The sequence below is a fragment of the Homarus americanus genome, unplaced genomic scaffold, assembly GCF_018991925.1.
Source record: "Homarus americanus isolate GMGI-L3 unplaced genomic scaffold, GMGI_Hamer_2.0 scaffold25827, whole genome shotgun sequence".
In the NCBI taxonomy this organism is placed as follows: Eukaryota; Metazoa; Arthropoda; class Malacostraca; order Decapoda; family Nephropidae; genus Homarus; species Homarus americanus.
This window is the reverse complement of record NW_024738300.1, coordinates 5129861-5140436: the sequence shown is the minus strand read 5'-3', so window position 1 is coordinate 5140436 and position 10576 is coordinate 5129861. Positions and strand designations below refer to the sequence as shown.

At 39.7% G+C, this 10576-nt stretch overlaps 1 protein-coding gene across 1 annotated transcript in view; it reads right to left on the bottom strand.

The window, feature by feature from the left end:
- Positions 1–8510, bottom strand: part of LOC121873944 — an 18908-nt gene extending 10398 nt beyond the window's left edge. The window contains exon 1 of the mRNA XM_042377822.1: positions 8276–8510. Coding sequence (XP_042233756.1) covers positions 8276–8510 — 235 coding nt within the window. The remainder of the gene's footprint in view (positions 1–8275) is intronic.
- Positions 8511–10576: the final 2066 nt, after the last annotated feature.

The following is a 10576-nucleotide window of genomic DNA, read 5'->3' as shown; positions in this document are numbered from 1 at the left end:
AAAAGGCACCCCGGGTCGAGTATAACAAAGTCCCTGGTCGAGAATAACAAAGTCCCTGATCGAGAGTAAACAAAGTTCCTGGTCGAGTATAACAAAGTCCCCTGATCGATTATAACAAAACCCCGGATCGAGCATAACAAAGGCCCCTGGTCGAGCATAACAAAGGTCGAGTATAACAAAGTCCCCTGATCGAGCTGTGCGGGGTGTACTCGAGACGGCAGGCGGTGGAGGAGGCACAGAGGTCGACGAGTTGAGACTGGAACAGGTGGTGAGAAGACACTGAGGCATACCTAGGGGAGATGAGGTGACGTGTGAGGAGGCGTTGTCTGAAGGATAGATGAAGAGGCTGAAGCTGGCGAATTGGTTGTGGCAGCTGGTGAAGTCGTCCTCGTTGGCAATTCCAATAGGTCCAGGAATTTGCGGTTATCAGCGGTGTTGTTGTTGAAGTTGAAGACGGTAAGCTGATTCCTCTATGTCTTGACAATTCCTCTTGACGTCGTTTTCCTCCTCTAATTGACGTCTTTGGGCTTCTTCTCTTGAAAACTTAGTGGATTAACCGACGTATATCCTGGCTCCCATCCTTTGATTTAGCGCGCCCGGCGTGTAGAGGCGTCGTCTTCCTCAATCCTCATATAAATTTCCCAGCAAATCGTCGTGGTCAGACATCGTGTTTGGTATTGTTGCGATGGAAGACAAGAAAATGGTGAGGAATGCTATATTTTCGCCAATGGATTTGCTAAGTGCAAGAACTGGCTGGCAAGTAAAAAGTACGTAATATTTGTGAAGTGAGAGGAGGCGGCTGGCGGCGGTGTATTCTCCGCGCGCCCGGGCGAGATGCTGGTGATGACTCAGTGGAGGGAGGGAGTCAAATCAGTGGCTTGCAGGCCTGCGTGGATGGAGGATGTATGCCGGAAGTGCTGTCTTGGAAACTGGGCTGGAGGCGTGTCTGCTACCTGTAGGCCGCAGAAACATAGCAAAGAGACATGAAAGGCACTGCACTTCACTTAGGGCACTTCACAAGGTCACAAAGCACTTTAAACCAGGGCACTGTGGAGTATATCTTCTGGCGGGAAACACGAGGCCGGGAAACAGACGGGGCCGGCTCTTGAGGCTTGTAAACTGTCGTGTTGGAGCTACTCAAACTGCGCCATGTGGTGGGATGTAATCCCAGACAAGGTTCTTGAAACTCCAGGGCACGAGCAGTAGATATATTCAATAAGTGTACAAGACTTGGGCGTGATAGCCAACCGATACAGGAGCGATTACTAGGACCCCGGACCGTGTAGGCCGGAGCTGATCTGAGGGAAATTAGCTAGCTAGGCAAGGAGAGTTGCTGGTTACCTAGGACAAAATGGGGTCTCTAATTACTGACTAGCGGTACAGACATAGTACATCGGGACATAGTAAATGAACATAGGCATTAGACATAAGCATAGACATCAGACATGCTATAATAATATGTAGTAATACGGACATGTGAATAAATGGTACAATGAATGGTAACAAGAGTCCTGGCGTCAGGCGTGTTCACATATCTTGGTATGTACATATCTATACAAGTATAACAAAGCCCCTATCGAGTATAACAAAGCCCCAATGATCGAGTATAACAAACACCCCTGATCAAATATAAAAAGTCCCCTAATCGAGTATATCAAAGCCCCCTTGTCGAGTATAACAAAGTCCCCTCATCGAGTATAACAAAGTTCTTGATCGAGTATAAAAAGTCCCCTCAAATCGGGTATATCAAAGGCCCCTGATCGAGTATAGCAGTACCCTGATCGAGTATTACAAACTCCCCTGATCATGTATACCAAAGTCCCTCACCGAGTATAACAAAGTCACCTGATCGAGCATAACAAAGTCCCTGGTCGAGTATATGATGGATGATGATATATGTAGTGATGATGGGTGGTGTTATATGTAGTGATGATGGATGATGTTATATGTAGTGATGATGGGTGTTGTGAAATGTAGTGATGATGGATGGTGTTATATGTAGTGATGATGGATAGTGTTATATGTAGTGATGATGGATGATGTTATATGTAGTGATGATGGATGTTGTTATATGTAGTGATGATGGATGGTGTTATATGTAATGATGATTAAACAATATAATAAAAACAGTTTAATGCTAAAAATATATACTATACTGTACCGTTGTCGTGAAAACATGGTGGAACTTATATACGCCGTTAATGAACTACTAAGGGAAGAAGAAGTTTTGAGGACTGAACAGTGAGACAAAGTGGAGCTTCGAGGGTGTGGCCCTACCATGGCCCAGCGAATAAGCCGCCCGGCCAAATTTGGCATGGATAGCAAGTGTTTCCTTGCTTCTCTCATGGACAGTTCTATGTTGATGCTCCAGAGGAACTGGCAAAAATCTGTACAGACTTGCTGCTAATGGCAATACCAAAAATGAGGTCACCCTAATGTACTACAGTGAGACAATGTGAGCCCCGTAGGGTGGCGTCCTACTGTGTGTGTCCACACAAGAATCAGGGAAACTAGTTTCCCAATCTGTAGTGATGATGGATGGTGTTATATGTAGTGATGATGATATTGTTATATGTAGTGATGATGGATGGTGTTATATATAGTGATGATGGATGATGTTTCATGTAGTGATGATAGGTGGTGTTATATGTAGTGATGATTAGACAATAAAATAATAACAGTTTAATGCTAAAAAAATATACTTTGCTGTACCGTTGTAGTGAAACATGTTGAACTTACATACACCGTTACTGAACTATTGATGGAAGAGGTTTTGGGGACAGAACAGTGAGACAATGTGGAGCCTCCCGGAGGGTGGCTTCCTACTGCTGCCTAGCAGATGAGAGCGATTCTCATAATATATATATATATATATATATATATATATATATATATATATATATATATATATATATATATATATATATATATATATATATATATATATATATATATATATATATATATATATATATATATATATATATTGTTGCGAACCACGCCATCAATTGTCTTGATCTACCTACCCAGCAATTACGAACCACGCCATCTATTGTCATGATCTACCTACCCAGCACCACGAGCAACGCCTTCTAGGGACGAAACCCGAATATGACTAGTCCAGTTACTTCACTCTCGGGGTTTCTCTTCCATATCCTGGTTGTTGCGTCACCTCCTCCAATTCTTCCTCATCAGCCCCAGTTCGATAAAAGTTCAGTTCTCTGGGAAGTGACCACAGGATCACCTATCCGGGAAACCTACGGCGCAGTGACTACCTACCGTCTTCTACCAATACTTTACTCGTCAGCCATCTCAGCTCCGCACTTAAGTATTTGTTATTTTATATTGCCTCCCGTGTCCACTTGCTTCCAAAATTGTTGTATGTTGTATAAATATGTATATACTGTTAATGTTTAGGTTAAGTATGGTTAAGGTAAATTATAGAAAGCTGAATATTTTGTTAAGGAATTTATAGTGTTTTATTATACACAACAAAACTCTCATCCCTGCCCTTTTTATCAGATTGTCTTTGTTTTTTTATTGTTGTTGTTGTTAGATCTGTAGACTTTTAACTATTTCTAAATCCCCAACTCATATATATATATATATATATATATATATATATATATATATATATATATATTTATATATATATATATATATATATATATATATATATATATATATATATATATATATATATATATATATATATATATATATGTATATATATATATATATATATATATATATATATATATATATATATATATATATATATATATATATATATATATATATATATATATGTATATATATATATATATATATATATATATATATATATATATATATATATATATATATATATATATATATATATATATATATATATATATATATATATATATATATATATATATATATATATATATATATATATATATATATATATATATATATATATATATATATATATACATATAAATATATATATATATATATATATATATATATATATATATATATATATATATATATATATATATATATATATATATTTTATATGTTACGAGTTGGGATTTAGAATATAGTTAAAAGTCTACCCAGATCCCCATTAGAGGTTCAGACGCCATAAGCTCTTGAACAGGCTTTGTGTGAAATATGTCTAGTACTGCTTTTAGTATCCTTTTGGTCCAGCGGTTAAGGCTTCCCGGTCACAGTCATAGGCTTGTGGGTCGGGTTCGAATCCTGGCGGGTTGAGGTGTTGATTATATACATATATATATATATATATATATATATATATATATATATATATATATATATATATATATATATATATATATATATATATATATATATATATATATATATATATATATATATATATATATAATCAACACCTCAACCCGCCAGGATATATAAATATATATATTTTGATAAAATCACACAGGGAAAAGAGAAACAATGGAGTACCTTAGCTTTCGTCTTTATTGAAGACATCTTCAGAGGCAACTGAATTTCATGGACAGAGAGAGGCTTAAGTACACAGGGTGACCTTACTTAACATGAGGTCATATCATAAACATGACATCCACTAATCCGCGAGTGTAGGACAAAAGACCCCCAGGAGAAATAATAGGAATTTTTAAAATAATTATTTAATTTTTTTACAGTTTATGAACACTTCTCTAACCCAACCAAACCTAACCTAACCCAACCTAACCTAACGTAACCCAAACTTCGGGAATTCTGTTATAGTTATAAAAAAGTATGCAAGGAATGTTTATTAAATCTGTAATGACGTATGGTTTGTCTACTTGGGTAATTACTCCCCTGACATTCAGTGACCTCACTGGGCCCAAGGGTCACCTCAGTAAATACAGAATGATTATGAAGGAACATATGTCGTCTTTTTTCTTTTCTATTTATTTAATAATGTTCTATATCAAAATTGAAAGAGTTATAATATTCTAATTATTTAAATTGTAATAATTTAATATTTAAATCCATATAATTGTAATATTTCTAATGACTCTCTTTAACATGAAAACAGGGGACTTCTGTCCTATTTTGCACTTTTACTGAGGAGCTTTTGTCCTAGGGGGTTTTGTCCTCGGGGATTTTGTCCTAGGGGGCTTTTGTCCTAGGGGGCTTTGTCCTAGGGGGCTTTTGTCCTAGGGGGCTTTTGTCCGGGCCCCCTAATCCGCACGCCAACACCACCACACACGCAAAGAAGCTTAAGAGAAAGGGCGACGTGACTAGTCAAGTTAAATCATGTCAAAAATATGGGACCCACTAATCATCTATCCTACATCTAACTCCAGTGCTGGGTTCTCTACACTGTAGTGCTTCAATAGCACATCGAGAGTCAGTGTGTATTGGAACGTATTGTTGACTGTTTATGGAAACGTGTCGTAGGACTCCATGTATGGCAGCTAGCTCTACTTGTAAAGTGGAGCAGCCATTTGAAGTTCCCGAAAGGACCGTGTCACCCCCTTCTATGATGAATGCTGCTCCTGACTTCGTATTGTTGGGTTCTACGGAACCGTCTGTGTGATACAGTGTACTATTGTGCGTTGTTACAGTTTTCATGTTTCTTTCTGCTACCTGTCGGAGCTCGTGTGGGTTTCAGTCGGCCTTTCTTGTCCCAGCTTTTATAATATTGAAGACTGCTGGGGGGTGACTCCTACAGTGCTGGAGTACTGTAGTCTGGACTAACTGTGTCAGGGCGTTCACTAAGGATTGTTATTTCAGTCTCAGTCGATTCACAATGTCAGCTGCACACAGTAGCCATGTGTTCTTATCAAAGACATCTCTGTCAAGGCTGAGGGCTCTTAGGAGTTCATTATTGATGTAAATTTTCCATGGAAGCGTAATGTGTTCTCTAATGGTGGACCCTGCTGCCATATGATATCAAAAAAATTGTGACCAAGTCCCAGGTTGCTGATCTGACTTTCTGCCTCATTTACGCACAATTACAGGGTTTCAATTGTTGCTCTTACTTTGAGAACACAACATACATAATGCATATCGTTTCTCATTCCTGATTTATTTTTTCGTTTTTGTATTTATTTATGGCTATTATTATTATTTTTATTATTTTATTTTAAATTTTATTATTTTGTTATTATTTGTTATTAATTAATATTATAATAATAGTTATTATTATTATTATTATTTTTTTTTTTTTATTTATTGGGCACTCTCCTACATTATTATTATTATATTTTCGCCCCATAGGCCCTGATGTGGGTCAGTGACCTGCGCCCGGGTGGGCTATTCCTTGTACAAAAAAAAATAAAAAAAAAGATGAATAAATGAAATATAATAAAAATGTGCAGGTTTTCAGTTCTTGTAATTATTGTCCATATTGGTGCCTTGACAATGATTCTCACAGTGTTGTTCTGAGCATCCTCTAATTTCTTCCATTCGCAATCAGACAGTGTGTTAAGAGCCGGTGCTGCGTAATCTGTTTATGATCAAATGGTGTGTGTATATACAGCGTTCTCAGGACTACATGGCACGCACTAACCTTGGGTCGATTCATAGCTCCAATCATGTGGACTCTCTTACCCAATCGTTCTCTTAGATAGTGTATCTCTTTATCAAATCCAGATGCCCAAGTATTTGTAGGGCAGTACCTTGTATTCACAGGTGTGTCACCGGATCATTGATCCAATCTTCATGGCTTTCGATTATAGAATTGACATCTTAAGCCCGAGACTCATACATTCTTTATTGATGAGGCTTAGTGCCCTTTGGGCTTTGGTGATATGATTTTTGCCTTTTACCACGAGTGCTAAGTCATCAGCATAGCAAAGCATAGCAGTCTGGTACCTTCTTGAAAGGGGAGCCAACATAAGTTTTCCTTGATGGATGTTGAAGTGAGTTGGACTAAGAACTCCTCCTTGAGGGGTGCCATTTTCCAGTCTTTGGAATTCTGAAAGTTGTCTTAGACAAGTAACTCTTGCTGATATATTTTGGAGATAGTCAGCAATCTAAGCAAGTAAGCATCCATTGACGTCTTTCAGACCCAGAATGGTTACAATGGCCTGTGCATTCGCCAACTCAAATGCCTTTTCTAGGTCAAGGAAGACTAAAATTGCATTATTTTGACCAATCGATCCCAGAAGAGTGGCCAAACTGTATGCAGTGCTGACACCTTTGGTGAAGTCAAAGATGTTGTGGTGAAGTGGTCAATTTTTCAGGAGGAGTCGTGTAAGAACCATCCTTTTGTTTATTTTGCCAATGCATGCTGTGAGTGATATTGATCTTAAAATCGGGGGATCAGTGGGTTTGGAATGAGAACGATGTTTGCCCTTTTTCAAGCTCTCGGGAGTCTGCCTGCTCACCAGCAGGTCCTGCGTTGCTGAGCAATGAATAAGCCATACCATCACTGCCAAGGGTGGTGTCTTTGGTTGGTGCTTGGCCCTTCTGATTTCCTTTGTGGTAAATAGACAGTCTGTGGTATCAGTTTCTTCAAGAGCTTGTTTGAATTCTTTTCTCTCCAGTTGTACTTGCTGTAGATGAATTCTTACTTCAGGAGGTAGTGAGCTGACGACTAGCGCTCTGCAAAGTGCTCTGCCAAAAGATTTGTTTTCTGAAGTGGCTGGGGTGTGAGCTGGTGCTCTGGGCGGTCTTCCTGTTGATGTCCTGAGTTTTTTTCTCCAGAGTTCATTCAAGTTGATGTATGTATTAAAGGTTGCACACCACTCGATCATTTGACGTCCTTAATTTTCTGATTAATTTGACGAGGTTGTTGGACCACAGCTCTCAATAGTCTCGCTCCTTCAAGGGAAGGGTACTGTCGGAGATGTCTTCTGAATTTGTTGATCCTATGATTCTGTTCCCTGACCTCGCCAGTGTAAAACCAGTAGTCTCTTTGTAGGATTTGTTTGTTTAGTTGCTTTATCTGCTGCGTCGTGTATGGCATCAGTGAGGTTCTAGTTTTGTTGGTCAATGTCTTCTGATGGTTCACAGTTCAACTACCATTTTTGTAGTTTATCTTGAAATACTTTCCTATTGGCTTTCTTCGTATTGCACCTGGGTGGCGAAACTGGCGGAGGAGGGAGTAGCTCCACTCTCAAAGTTGTTGCCGTTGCGAAGTGGTCGCTGGTTAGTTCAGCGTCTATCTCAAAGTGGGCTATTGGAACGAGCTCAGTGGAGATGAATGTGAGGTTCAGTCTGACTTCCAGTATGTGTGTTTGTTCCCCAGTATCAAGGAGAGTGATTTCTGTAACACATGTCAGCAGTTCCACTAGGTGTTCACCATCCTGGTTCGTTCTTGAAGTCGAATTGAACGTCGGATGGTGGGCATTGAAGTCCTCTGCAATGAGCACAAGTTCCTGTGTTGTTAGAGACAGTAGGTCACCAGCGTCTAGCCGGTTATATACTACAATATTAAAATTTTTCAGATGTTGCCGATCAGCTTGCGCCTCCACTCCATCTCCACAGTGAACAGGTTCTACTACTGAGGTGGGAATGGGCGCCCTGACGAAAATCATGCTGCCATTGTCGTTTTGCTACAGAGTATTGTTGATATCCAGGTAGGCCGATTTGTTTATCTTTCGACCTGAGAGTTTCTTGTAGAATGAAGACATCAACATTTTTGGCTATGGTTGCTGCCTGTACAGTATGCCGTTTGTTGGTCAGGCCTTGTATAGTCACGTTGATGCCTTCTTCTTTCCGTGGCCTCCTGTGATATTTTCCCTTCATGAGTTACTTCTCTCTCGCTCGTATTTATATTAATAAACTAGCAGTGAAAACTTACTACCCTACCTAGTTCCTCGTTGCCCTAAGACCAGTACCGTACCCTCCCAACGGGGGTCGTAGGCTGGTGGCTCTGGTTTTGCAACAGGACCCCAAAAAGAGGAGCCTATTCTACCCTATCAGCCCAGCTCACACCCCTCTAATGGGCCCCTTTGTGGCCCATCCTAAAGACAGTTCCCGCAGGGTTCGTTATTTCTGGGAGAATCGATGAAGACACTAAGAAATTTGAGCCAAAAAAAAGTAAAGTCAACAGAGACGAGATATATACGTAAAAGAGAGAGTGACCGTTGTGGCGACACTTAGTCTGGTTAGATGGTAACACGTGAGTCGGGATTCGTTGCAGTTTGCGTCTTCTCACCTAGCTGTTCAGCTGTTCTCTGTGTGGCGTATTAGGGTTGTATCCTGGTATAGTTACTGTGGGTTGCTTTCTTAGAGCTGGATTCTCGTTGGCTGGTCGCTTTGTCGGCACAGGTACTAGACAGCCCACCCTATCATATATATGGATGTTTTGAGTGAAGATCAGAAATTTGCAAATGCCAGTAGCTCCACAAATCGGGATCCACGCTTCGGCGCGAACCGTGATCATGCCAAGCTCGGGCATCTCGATTTCGAAAACGGGGACAAACACGACTACAGTCGAGCGTTTTCTCCAGATGAATTATTCTTAGCTTTGAGAAAAGGCAAGTGCTGTACTCTTGAACCCGGCGGTATTCGATACGAGATGATTAAACACCTTGACCAGGGAAATCCGGACAAGTTGCTAGAAGTGTTCAATGAGCTTGGGACGTCCAGAACGTTTCCAAACTCATGGCACTTTGTCCATGTAGTATCGATCCACCAGAGGGATAGATGCCCAACGAACACCAACTCGTTCCATTCGATTGTGCTCTCAAATTCTTTGTGTAAGATCATGAAACGTATGATGAAACGTAGGCTACTGTATTTTTGGGAAAATAATAACTTATTGAATGACCTACAGAGTGGTTTCCGCCAAGGTAGTTGCACATTAGATCACTTAATAAGTTTTGAAACAGACATTTCAAAGGCCCTATGCAATAAAGAAACATTTATTGCAGTATTCTTAGACACTAAGAAAGCCTACGACATGACCTGACAAACTGGCCTCATGATGAAGCTCCAAGCCATAGTTCTAAGGGGTAATTTCCCCTTTTTCATTAGAATTTTTTTGCAGGACAGAACTTTTTCCGTCAAATTAAAAAATAACGTAATGTCGGACACATTTGTCCAAGGAAACGGAGTTCCACAAGGTAGCTTCTTGGACCCTGTACTATTTCTCATAATGCTTAATGATTTCCTTTCACCAGCACCCAGCCTAAATAACCTCGAATTCTCATTGTTTGCCGACGATTGCACAAAGGATGATGGTCGGCCTAAGAGTTGCGGAAAAGTGGGCATTACAAAGGTTCTCAGTTGAGAAGACAGTAGAAGTGGTACTCCTTTTAAAATTCAGACCTCAATAAATTTCTCAGTATTCATTTTGACCGAAAATTAACGTGGCAAACCCACATTAACGACCTTAATAATAGATGCTTACAAATCACAAACATACAGAAAGTTTTATCAGGTACTACATGGGGAAACGATAGGAAATCTTTATTAATGGTGTATAAGACCCTGATCAGATTGAAACTCGACTATGGATGTCAGCTGTATGCATCGGCACGCGACATCACACTCGCAAAGCTGACCAAAATACAGAACCGATGCATTCGTCTATGTTTGGGTGCCTACAGCTGTACACTACAGTAGGGTGGTCCTTATTTTTTAACTTTGGATTGTT